General features: G+C 37.3%; 1 protein-coding gene across 4 annotated transcripts; it reads right to left on the minus strand.

Annotated features, from left to right (window-relative positions):
* Nucleotides 1-843: 843 nt before the first annotated feature.
* Nucleotides 844-10,928, minus strand: LOC107602393 (cyclic AMP-responsive element-binding protein 5-like). Of its 4 annotated transcripts, none has more exons than XM_016294882.1 (12): nucleotides 10,698-10,928; nucleotides 9,361-9,431; nucleotides 9,042-9,135; nucleotides 7,789-7,892; nucleotides 6,818-7,011; nucleotides 6,494-6,557; nucleotides 6,297-6,377; nucleotides 5,454-5,759; nucleotides 5,155-5,376; nucleotides 4,933-5,032; nucleotides 2,217-2,283; nucleotides 844-1,322 (listed from the first exon to the last, which is right to left on the minus strand). In XM_016294882.1, the coding sequence occupies exons 2-12, from the start codon at nucleotides 9,412-9,414 to the stop codon at nucleotides 1,253-1,255; spliced, it is 1,356 nt and encodes a 451-aa protein (XP_016150368.1). In that variant the 5' UTR covers nucleotides 9,415-9,431; nucleotides 10,698-10,928; the 3' UTR covers nucleotides 844-1,252. The 4 variants fall into 4 exon arrangements, with proteins under 4 accessions (XP_016150368.1, XP_016150369.1, XP_016150370.1 ...); XM_016294883.1 differs by having other exon boundaries at nucleotides 9,361-9,430; nucleotides 10,704-10,745; XM_016294884.1 differs by having other exon boundaries at nucleotides 9,361-9,423; nucleotides 10,706-10,721.
* Between the last annotated feature and the right edge of the window lie 1,907 nt (nucleotides 10,929-12,835).

Here is a 12,835-nt window from a genome sequence, read left to right on the forward strand (position 1 = left end):
TGTAGTACATGCAGTCAATCCTGAAAATAATCCAGCAAAAAAATATAATACACTAAAGGCAGCAGTTGTATCCCAGCATTATTAAGTTATTAGCATGAACCGTGAAAAAAGAGATCAGAGCATATGGATACAGATATTAAGTGCTTTTAATTAAAAATGGCCACAAATGTGTACAAAAATAGATAAATATTAAATAAAAAAAACTTTACATGCATAAAACAGTTTAAACTTGCAGAGTTTACAAACATTCTTTTTTTCCACGTCTAGATTCAGAATTCCGTATTACACAGAATGTATAGCCATATAAGCATTTTTTTAAATCAGAGGCGGTACACATGCTTGCATGTTATTTCCAGAAAATGTCAGTACTGACATTTTGATTGTCACCGAGCCAGTTAGTATGAAATGATTGCAATGCTGAATTGTTTTAGGACATGAGTACGACATGATTCCTTTATTATCATTCTACACATGATTCTGATGTTGGCTCTGTCTTTATAAAATGAAGACAAACATGAAACAATCAGCTTTAGCTGCATCATCATGAATTTATAAAACTAGAGATTCCTATTTACAATTACACAAATACACATCTGCCCTGATTCAATGCATTTCACACAGCCTTTCTGTTTCAGGATTTAGTGCACACAGCTGTCACTGAAGCTATCAAAGCATTTACACTGAAAGTGGCCAGAAACAAATAAAAACAAAACAAAACAAAACACACATATACCCACAAATGTGCACACATACTCTAGGAGTAAAACTAGATGAGTGTCCCTGAGAAAGATCAACTATAAAAAAGCATGAGGAAGAGTTTGAGATAATAGAAAGAGAGGTATGAAAAGGGTGAAAGACAGGTTTGAGAATAAGAAAACAAATTTGGTGAGGGTAAAAGGACAGTTTGTTTTCCAACACTGTAATGAATCACAGTGAGGTGAAAATAAAACCACTGGAAACATCCATTTCACCCTCGGCTGATTACCTGAGATGTCAAGGGCCAGAAGTATAAACAGACTTTTAATTTAATTATTCTATGCTTGAGAGTAATTAAACATTTCAGACATGTATGTGAGGCATGCATTCCATTTTAGTCATAAATCCAATTTTAAAACTGTGGATTAAACATTTTGCTGTTAAGTTTTGCTTTTGCACTGATGGGTACCTGTATGGTCACAGGTGCCCCGACCATATGGCTCTAAAGAAGGGTCGTATTTTGTGAATCATTAGTTTCTGTCCATGTTGAAGCATGTTATATTTGTGTGTTGTTAGTGGAGTGTGAGTGTGGGGTAAGGTGAGTGTGTGGTAGAGCCGAACTTGATGTTGAGATGCGAGTACGACATGATTCCTTTATTATCATTCTACACATGATTCTGATGTTGGCTCTGTCTTTATAAAATGAAGACAAACATGAAACAATCAGCTTTAGCTGCATCATCATGAATTTATAAAACTAGAGATTCCTATTTACAATTACACATTTACATCTGCCCTGATTCAATGCATTTCACACAGCCTTTCTGTTTCAGGATTTAGTGCACACAGCTGTCACTGAAGCTATCAAAGCATTTACACTGAAAGTGGCCAGAAACAAATAAAAACAAAACAAAACAAAACACACATATACCCACAAATGTGCACACATACTCTAGGAGTAAAACTAGATGAGTGTCCCTGAGAAAGATCAACTATAAAAAAGCATGAGGAAGAGTTTGAGATAACAGAAAGAGAGGTATGAAAAGGGTGAAAGACAGGTTTGAGAATAAGAAAACAAATTTGGTGAGGGTAAAAGGACAGTTTGTTTTCCAACACTGTAATGAATCACAGTGAGGTGAAAATAAAACCACTGGAAACATCCATTTCACCCTCGGCTGATTACCTGAGATGTCAAGGGCCAGAAGTATAAACAGACTTTTAATTTAATTATTCTATGCTTGAGAGTAATTAAACATTTCAGACATGTATGTGAGGCATGCATTCCATTTTAGTCATAAATCCAATTTTAAAACTGTGGATTAAACATTTTGCTGTTAAGTTTTGCTTTTGCACTGATGGGTACCTGTATGGTCACAGGTGCCCCGACCATATGGCTCTAAAGAAGGGTCGTATTTTGTGAATCATTAGTTTCTGTCCATGTTGAAGCATGTTATATTTGTGTGTTGTTAGTGGAGTGTGAGTGTGGGGTAAGGTGAGTGTGTGGTAGAGCCGAACTTGATGTTGAGATGCTGTTGTGTTGGATTGCATGTTGCTGGACAGGACTTCCTATTAGACTACCTACTCCACCTAAACATAAATATGAAAGAAATCAATCAAAATAAGGGATATATATATAACATTCTATGTTATAAAACCCATTATATAAATATAAATATTACCATTAAAAAGACTGGGGCTAGTCCGTTTTTTTTTTTAGTTTTTATTTCGTCACCAAAGCTGCATTTATTTGATCAAAATACCATAAAACAGTAATATTATGAAATAGTATTCAAACTTAAAACAACTGTTTTCTATTCAGTTATGATCACTGTCTTGTGCTTCTCTATTTTGTGTTCAAGGACTTTTATTTCGAAGTGTTTCCTGTGTTTAGTTCATGACCACCTTGTTCCTTTTCCTGCCTTGTTTGTTTCCATAGTTACCCCTATTAGTTGTCATGACAATTCATTAGCTCCACCCCCTTGTTAGCTTTGTTAACCTGTGTATTTAAACCCCTGTGTTTGCCCTGGTTCTTTGTCTAGTCTTGTCTGTTTTTTTGTCTGTTATGTGTTGGTTCCCTCCTGGTCCTGGTTCCTGTCGTCATGGTTCTTATTAGTTCCTTCAAAAAACCTTTTCTACATTTGAATCTTCTTGCCTTCATCCTTGAATTCCATCAAGCATAACTAGCCAAAACACAGATCCAGCAGAGGAAATTCTGTTACACTGTTCAGTTCTGTGCCCTTGCTAATTGTATAAATTGGAAAGATGCCATTTTGAAAGACTACTGCCATGGCTTTATTGAACCTATAAAATCATTCATGCCCAAAGGGGTAAATGACTTTACCTTAGAACAATATATGGACTATGCTCTTCTGTTAAGTGGATCCCCCTTCATGGTGGGGGTTGAGGAGGACCCAACCCGCAATTTTTTCATGTGCCTCGAGCTCCGATGGCCACAGGGCACAGTCCACCATGGATTACGGTGCCAAGTCTGGTAGTTGCAAGCCCGGTACCTCACCGCACTTCCTAGTCCAAGATTCTCAACACATGCTAGTTTGGCGGCTGCCACTCTTGAGTCTTGTCCCAACATGGCCGCCACTCTTGAGTCTCAGTGCTCTCAAGCCTGACAATCTCAGAGGTTCTTCCATCATCTGCTGCACTTCCAGTAATGGCGGTCACCATTTTGTGTGTCTTTGCCATACACACTTCCTCGGAGGTGGTGGTGACTGCTGCAGAATCCCCCGAGGCAGTGGCGTCTGCTCCAGAGATCACTCAAGCTCCAGAGCTCAGTCTCCAGTGCACCAGCTTTTCTGATCTGCCATGGTGGTCCTCGGCTCTGCCTGCTTTGCTGAAGGGGTCCTCAGTTCCATCAGATCTGCTTTGGTGGTCCCCAGCTCTGTCAGCTCTGCCCTGGGGGTCTTTAGCTCTGCCCTGGTGATTTTCAGCTCCGCCTTGGTCTTCTGCTCCGCCGTGGGGATCTCCGGTACCGTCTGCTTTGCTGTGATGGTCTTCTGCTCCGCCATGGGGATCTTTGGTGCCTGCTGCTCTGCCCAGCTCAGTCCTGGCCTCCTGCTTGGCCTACTCTGCCATTTCTGCTTTGGTCACCAGCTCCTCTGGCTCCACCTTGGCTCTCTGGTCCACCTCTGTCTCCAGGCCCTCTTCCTGGGCCCTCCCCCGATCCACCTCATGGACTCTTGATTTTGTTTTAGAGCATCTGGAATCCGCTCCTTAAAGGGGGGTGGGGGCTCTGTTTTGGTCACTGCTGTCACTGTTTGATCACTGTTTGTTCCTTTGTCTGCCTTTTTTGTTTCCATAGTTACCCCTATAAGTTGCCATGACAATTCATTAGCTCCACCCCCTTGTTAGCCTAGTTAACCCATGTATTTAAACCCTTGTGTTTGCCCTGGTTCTTTGTCTAGTCTCGTCCGTTTAAAAAAAAAAAGTTTTGTCCATTTTTGTATTTTAAAATCCTGTAATTTATTTTTGTGAAGCCATTGCTCCAGCCTTCACTGTCACATAATTCTTCAGAAATCATTCAAATATGCTCATTTGGTGCTCAAGAAACATTACTTCTTATTATCAATGTTGAAAACAGTGGTACTGTCTAATATTTTTGTAGAAACTTTGTACCTGTTTAGTTACACTGTTTTGTGTGTGTAAGTCTTCATTGTCAGTTTTGATCAGTGTTTAATGCATCCTTGCTGAAAATAAGTTAATTTATTTCAGAAGAATTCTTTCCAGTCAACAGTAGTGTAAGAAAATCAAAAATATTTAATAGCAAATATTAAAGCATATATCTTCTCTTAAAATGTTTTATTACTGTAATGTGTCCAGATTTTATTTTCTTTAATTAAAATTAAAAATTTTAAAAATGTCATTTTTATTTAATTCTTATTCTTAATTTTGTTCTCTAAAGATTTTCATTACTTTATTCTTCTTTTTTTTTTAATGGCTGTAGTACAATTATTTTCATTTAGATTATACTATAATGATGTATGAATAATTTACAATTTTATTTATTTATTTATTTTCAATTTACGTTTTTCTATGGAAATAATTGTTAAAGTGTGAAAAATCATAGTGGCCAAAAATGCATTATTTTTAAACAATATATAATTTTTAATTATTATTTTGGGGTGAAAACTCAGATATGTTCTTCATGTGTTTTAATGAAATTCAAACATATACACTAGTATGTGTGAGAAAGCAGGAGAGAATGAGAAAATGATTCATACTTACTCTGTGTTTCTCTCTGTCTCACAGATACAGGACAGTCTTTATGTGAAAGAAGTATTTGCTTCAGTTGAGAGACTTCTGTCCTGAGTGATGTCACCTCATTCTATGAGAAGACAAAATATATATATAAACAAAGCAGCAAACGCATGAATCTACCATGAATTTTCAGTTGTATTTAATACTGCTAGGTAGGTACCTGCACAAATTATGCATGTGTAAATGTACCTGCAGCTGTAAGTTAGTGTGTGTAAGTTCCTCAGCCTTCCTCTCCAACGACACCACCCAGACCTTTCTCTTCTGTCTGCACCGCGTCGCAGCAGCTCTGTTTCTCTCCAGAAACTTCTCTCTGCGCTCATCTGGGCCTTCCTCTGATGTCCGTCGGCGTCTGCCCGTGGACAGCTGTGGAGGAGATTGCGGACAGGGGGTCTGTTTCGGTGTGGACGACATCTGTAAAACACAAATCTTTTGTTGAATATTACAATAGATTCATTAAAATCTGTAAAAAATTTGAGTTTGACCTAGACCTGTGTAGGTATTGTCTGATGTGAAAGGGGAGGGTTGGTCTGATGGGTGGAGCCAGGATGCAAATGAGCTGGTGGAGAGTGGTGAGCGTGGCTGTGATGTGATTGGTCTTGGCTTTGATGTTGATGTACGAGTCTTTGCGATGATTGGCTGTGGCAGTGCTGCTGGTATGCATGATGATGAGATGCGGATTGTAAATGGGACAGTGGGTGCTGATGTGATGACATCATCTCCATCATGTGGCAAAGCGGATTCTGACTGCCATTGGAAACCGCAGGTTGGCTGTGAGCTGGTATGACCTTTGACCTCTGAAGGATTACAGACGGGGAGAGATGGGTCAGAATGGCTCCTGGGGTCACTGTCAACATCAATGTCATGTAACTCTGTGGATAATTCATGCTTTTTTAAAAGGGAACTGCCCAAAGCAAGATTTGCTTTACCAACTTTTACTGGCAACCATGTGTTTTTAATTTCTACATCTAAGGTTTCCTGTGCATGGGGATTGTTTGTGATGGTAAGATTACTTGGCACTTTTACATTTTTCAAAACGCAAAGAATCTACAATGACGCCAAAGTCAGATGATAACCAGGTCAAGTCGAAGCCTTTGAAATTCAATCCCCTCTGCTTTCTGAAAAGAATCAGTGCATGAGAGTGTGTGTTTATGCATGAATGCCACTTTTTAAACAGGTAACACTGCGTGTTTCTGAATTAGATAACTCAATCAAGATGTCTACATTAGTTACAAAGCACTGTGGCATTATAACCTCTGTCCGACTTGTAATGTTTCTATAGAGACATCACAATCCTGTAACCATGGCGTCAAATAATTAGTATGGGGCTGTTCCTGAAGGGAGGAGCATGAGCCAGAGGGGGCGGGGCCTGGTATACCCATCTTACTACAGTTCATTGACAACTGCGCCTCCATCTGTCATTTTAATAACATATGAAATTATTATGATGATGTAATAAGAAACAGAGGCATTATTTTGATTAATATTTTACTGTGGCGATTGGGTTTGAAATGCTTTCATGTTTACTTACATTCATGGCTGATGTCCCAGGCAACGCATTTGTCTGTCTGCTGTGCAGACAACTGGGTGCAGATCTGTAATGTCAGAGGGATTCTCATTAGCAGTGACCAAAAGAATAAAGTTTAGAAAGTTTACACAGGGCTGCTAGTAGTGTAGGACATGAGTTCCTTTAACGAAATGTGAAAAAAGTATATAATAATTTACGGTAAACATTAATTTGCAGTATTTTGACATCTTTAAACTGGCAAATTCTGTAATTCTGTATAAAGATGTAATGCTGAGATGTTAATGCTGAATATGGGGTATTTTGGTAATGATATATGGTAATACTCACTGTTTATTTGAAGTGGAGTACGTGGCAGTGCATTGAGGCTGAGGCTGTGAGCTGTGTGTGTGGAGCTGGTTCTGGTTGAGATGAGCCAGAGCACACTGCTGCTGTTGCTGTGGTTGAAACTGATGATGTTGACTCTGCTGAGGTTGTGTCTCAGTGTGAGGCTGGTTATGACCTGATGCCTGCACAGAAAAGTTCTAAAAGCAAGAAAATATTTAGAATTTAGATAGCATTTATATGTTGAATATTCTAATACTTAGAATATTTTTAAAAATATATTAAGAAATGCTCCTTCTCCTTGCTCTGTCTTCTATGGACCCCTCCCCGTGTATGTATATGTGAGTATAAAAACGGTTTGATATTTAATACTCTTAATCTGATTTTCTGATAATCTGATCCGATCGTTCGATTCTTTTTACTACAGTCCACAAGAACGCATTACAAACACAAGCAAGTGCAGAATATTTAATGCTACTTCATACAACATAGAATTGATGCAAACATTTATTCATTGGACATTTGTGTAAGCTTTTGAAACATGTATTTCCTCTCACCGATTTTGTCTCCTCCTCCACCTGTGACTGGTTAAGCTCCAATGATGCCTGCACAGAAAAGTTCTAAAAGCAAGAAAATATTTAGAATTTAGATAGCATTTATATGTTGAATATTCTAATACTTAGAATATTTTAAAAAATATATTAAGAAATGCTCCTTCTCCTTGCTCTGTCTTCTATGGACCCCTCCCCGTGTATGTATATGTGAGTATAAAAACGGTTTGATATTTAATACTCTTAATCTGATTTTCTGATAATCTGATCCGATCGTTCGATTCTTTTTACTACAGTCCACAAGAACGCATTACAAACACAAGCAAGTGCAGAATATTTAATGCTACTTCATACAACATAGAATTGATGCAAACATTTATTCATTGGACATTTGTGTAAGCTTTTGAAACATGTATTTCCTCTCACCGATTTTGTCTCCTCCTCCACCTGTGACTGGTTAAGCTCCAGGTCAGTAAAGAGGCCCACTTCCTCACAGTCCCGTAAGAAACGGGTCGGAGTTGGAGTCTGATCTACAGATGAATAAAGAGTACATGTTTATCACAAATGCAATTTTATTAATTAAGGCACATTTCATACACACGGACACGGGTAATTCAAAGTGCTTTACATAAAAATAACCATAAAATATATTAAAATAATCATAACAGGTGAATAAAATATAAAAATGTAAAGAATATAACAAAAATAAAAAGTTGTTTATATTTTAAAAACAAATATGAAAAAAGAGAAGAATACATAAATAAGTTGATACAGTCAGTAGGAAAGCATATATTAATAATTGTAATATTGTATTAATTATTTTATATATTATATTATAACTATACTATATATGTTATTATAAATAATGTATTGATTAATATTAGATTTATCTATGCATATTTGGAACATCTGATTTTTTAAAATAAAGTGCTAGAAAAACATTGGTTAAAGTTACTAAAGTTACTAAAATAGTTTAGTAGACAATTAAAAAATAAACTGATTAAAGCTTAAGCAAATGTGTTTCTATCTATCTATCTATCTATAGAGCATAGACTAAACACATGTAAACTGAGAAGGCATAGGACATTTCTCAAGGTCAAGGAACAAAAACTTTAAATCAGTAGACCAATATCCAGTAACCTCCAGGCAAACCTTTCCAAACAAATGTAGAGAAACTAGCCCTCTTTTCAATGTCATGAGCGGAACTTGTCTGAAGTAATCTACTGGCATGCTCAAAAATGTAAAAAATTAACCCTATGTCATGATTTTGCTCTTGTTGTTTTGGTAATTTAGGGGTAGTCTAAATTAAACTGGTTTTCTAAGCTATTATAAAAGGGGTCAGAAGGTAAAGTCCTTCTTTTGTTTTTTATGTAAATGTTTCTGTCGCTGCAGTGATGGCTCACAGACCCCAGAGGTCAAGGGTCAGGCTGATGTTTATATGTCAGACGCTGGGTTTCCATGGTAACAGACATTGTCTAAATCCTAAATTAAACGAGATAGAGAGAATGACCTATCATGACACACATTCGCTTTTCACAGGCTCTTATATTACTGACCTACGAGCTGTAGATTGAAACTCTTTAGCTGCATAGAAGATATTAAAACTGCATTGATAATAAAACATTAGCCTTTGATATGAGTGGTTAATTATGTGTGTTTTTTTATGAACACACCCTTACCTGAAAGCATACTGTCACACTTAATAGAAGGGAATTTAAGGGTCATCTCATGTTTGTGTCTGTGAATAATTAGGTGATCTTCTCTTTGGAAGCGCTACAAGAACAAGAAACATGGGCGGCCGTGACAATGCTGAATTACAAAAAGGATACATAGCCGTTCCAATATGAATCATAATTTTTCAATAGTAATTCATTGTGAAATGTGATTCAATTTAACAACGTAATTGATGGGTAAAACTTGTGACAGCATACATAAAACACATAGTTGTAGCTCTGAATGATATGACAAACATCAGCAAACTGGACATCTGTTACTTACCTGTGAGCATCCAGGAGCAGTGCATACATATGGCCTGTCCTGATCAACATTCATCACTGAGATCTAAAAACCTAAACATACATATACACACACATGCACACACACATACAAACACATGCACACAAGGGAGATGACATGAAAAAGTGCTCATGACAATTAGACAGACAAACAGACAGATATAAATAACACCTATAAGCAATATAGTGCCAAATATGGATGAATTATTTAAAATTTTCAGTCTCTTGGTTCTATCTATCTATCTGTCTGTCTGTCTATCTACCTTTCAGTCCATCCATATAGAGATACAACATAGACTTTATGAAAATAAAAGATGATAGATATAGATAGACAGACAGACAGACAGATAGATCTATGACAGCCGATCTATAAATCAGATATAAATATAAATATATATTAAATATATAAGACCTATAAATTAGTGAAACATAGTTTTAAAAATGGATGAACTATTTGAACTCCTCTCAGTTCTCTATATTTTGCTCACATTTCCCTGTTTGAGTTCTCTTCTCTACGTGTTCTCTGTATATGAGACGTATTACACCATAGTCGCGCCTTATAACGAGAGCATTCCTCTAGTCATGACAACATCCTTTAGTTCAGCCGGGGCGAGAGTCTGAATTGGCAAGACGGCTCTACGGTGCCAGTGCCAATCGTCTAACCGGCCTGCAGAATGACGTAATGGCGAAACCGGAGGACTCACGCGGTGTCACGAATTTTACAAACCCAAACATCCTGCTCAGGGGCAATAATGTGTCATTTTAGGAAAGAAAAAACATCGTAAAGTTGTCTGAGTCACTTTGGATTATGCGTGACGGCAGATGTCATACAGGGTGTAAATAATAATAATAATAATAATAATAATAATAATAATAATAATAATAATAAAACCAAAGCAAATGATAATATTTAACTTACTCATTCAAAACACGCGCACGTGTGCTATATAACATTTAAAAATGTTACATTCAAATAGGTTTTGAACCGCCAACTGTCAAACAACCATTCACCTTAAACGCGTAGTTGACAAGTGACAATCTAAAAACGACAGACATCCATTTTACAAAGAGTCAAAACATTTTCTATTCTAATACTCAATTTGTCTGATTGTTTGGTGGTGTCACGCCCCCTTAAACAGACATTTAAACAGTTTACCAACATTTTAATGGAAACCGGCATTACTGACAGATACCAACTTGACAGTAAATCAAGAACAACAGCAAGAAAAATCCCAACAACACTGTGCAAGACACGCGTTACGTTTGAGTTTTGAACTAAGTGTAAAATGATATTCACAAGCGAGTGTAGAATAGTAATACTAATTTACCTGAACGCACGCAGACTGAGATTAGCAACGCTCCTCGCGCTGGGACGAAGCACGCTGAAGTGACACGCGATTACAATATGATCTATTTACAGAAGCATTACATCACCTCGCGGTGACGTCACGTGGGATTCCTGAACTTCTAAATCATTGCGGTCCGCTTTTTAAAAAGAGGAGGGCTTTCAGACCGCCCACCGGAGGATGTAGCGGGCGTCTGATGCGGGCATTGGCGCGTTGGGGGGAAAAGGGAAGAGGGAGGTGCTTCGCTCGGTGCTTCGCTCGGTGCGTGCTGCACCAACAGCTGTCTGGAGCGGTGCGCGGGACGGTCCCGATTAGCGAATGGCGTGTGATGATCGAGGGAAGAGAGTAAAGGGGCATGTATAAGCGTGTTAGCCTTTGGTTGAAAACGTTAAATTACAAACTGTTACCAGCCATATGTTTGTTTTTCAGGTGGTCAACGATATAAACTGCATGCTTTCTTTTCAATGAGATTTTGTAATGTGAATCAGACGATTATTTATTCAAAACTGGGCTCTGGGGTTCTGTTAAAAAACAATAATATGTCTTATATAATAATAATTCCAAAATAATTATATATCCAAAACATGGTAGGCTAGTTGTATGGATACATGTTTTATAGAGCTTTGACACAGATGTCAACTTTTAGAAGGGTAAACTCAAATTAAACAACTCTTATCATGTGACTGTTTACACGTATTGTCATTTTCAGGCAGTCTAAAAGTTTGATCATTGAAAATGCATCAGCTACACTTTTAAGAACCTAATAAACATACAAATGCATTTTGGTCGGTGTGATGATAATGTTAGTGTTTGGATTTCAGTTCACTTGCAGAATCAAGACAATGGATAAAGACTGTGTTTTCTGAGGAAATGATTCTAGTGAACAAATGGCTCTGACTTGTGCTATAGTCAAAATGGCTGCCAGAATGCTTCATAAACAAAAATCTAAGGCCACAAAGTATGACACCGGCTGTCATACCAAGACAAGATTTTTAAGCTTTTCACACTCAGACAAATAAATATCTTGATGAATTCACTTGCGACAGGTTATCAAAGTTTAACGTAGTGTCTAACCATATTGTGTTAAACTACTGAAAACAGATGTCATGATTTCACATATATGACAGAATGTGGATACATTCCGATTATCGTAAAACTAAGGGGTGTGTCTAATGTTCAGAACAGTGTGGTCCTTTTGTGGTAAGCACTATAAGGAAAGAGTGAAAGAAAAAGGCAGAACAAGTGAGAGGGAGAGAAAGAGAGAGTGTAATTCATTTGCCTGCTCTAACTTAGAATGCTAGTAGCTGTTTCCTCAGCAACACCACCAAACAGGAAGTGGTAATGATGTCACATCAAACTCCAGTCTTAGCTTACTCCTACGTCTATGAGTATGAATCATACACACACAGAGACAACAGCAGAGGACATGCACCAACAAGTCTCATATGACATCATCCATGTTTCTGCCATGATATAATTCACCTTAAAAAGGAACTGTGTCAAGTTCACCTTTTGTTCACCATTTAAAGTATACACAATGAAATTGATTTTTGTTAATTAACACAACTTAGAAAATTATATTTACATTGATGCATGATGTAATTGATTTACAAAAGAGAAACAGCAATTCATTATAGATAACAATAATAAACTAAAATGAAATGCTGACTCTGATATCAGAGCTATATGTGGTTATTCTTTTGATGTTTTCTCCAATTTTTGGACGTTTTTGGTTGTATGTGAATGAATACAGTATGTGCATGTGTGTAGCAGGTCACATGTCTGTAATTTTTCACATCCTTTGTAATACTTCAGTCTCAAGGTAGATCTTTAAAAGTCTCAAAGATTTATTGCACATGAGTGATATTGGATTAATCAAGCATTTGGAACTAAATAAGTCCTTAACCCTTTGATATTGTTCAGTCATGTTGTTTGACCTGGCATGACCTCCTCACAGTTTCTAGCATCTGGCATTGTCTGCTTAGGTCTATCTTGTTTGAGGCAGATGGTTGCATTTACTAACATCTGGCTGGCTTTACATTATAACATTATATGGTATGTCCCAAAAAGCTGTCTGTAGGTTTATGAGCTTTTCAGTACAATTTGAGTCTT

The sequence above is a fragment of the Sinocyclocheilus grahami genome, unplaced genomic scaffold (assembly GCF_001515645.1).
Source record: "Sinocyclocheilus grahami isolate Dianchi unplaced genomic scaffold, SAMN03320097.WGS_v1.1 scaffold325.1, whole genome shotgun sequence".
NCBI lineage: Eukaryota > Metazoa > Chordata > Actinopteri > Cypriniformes > Cyprinidae > Sinocyclocheilus > Sinocyclocheilus grahami.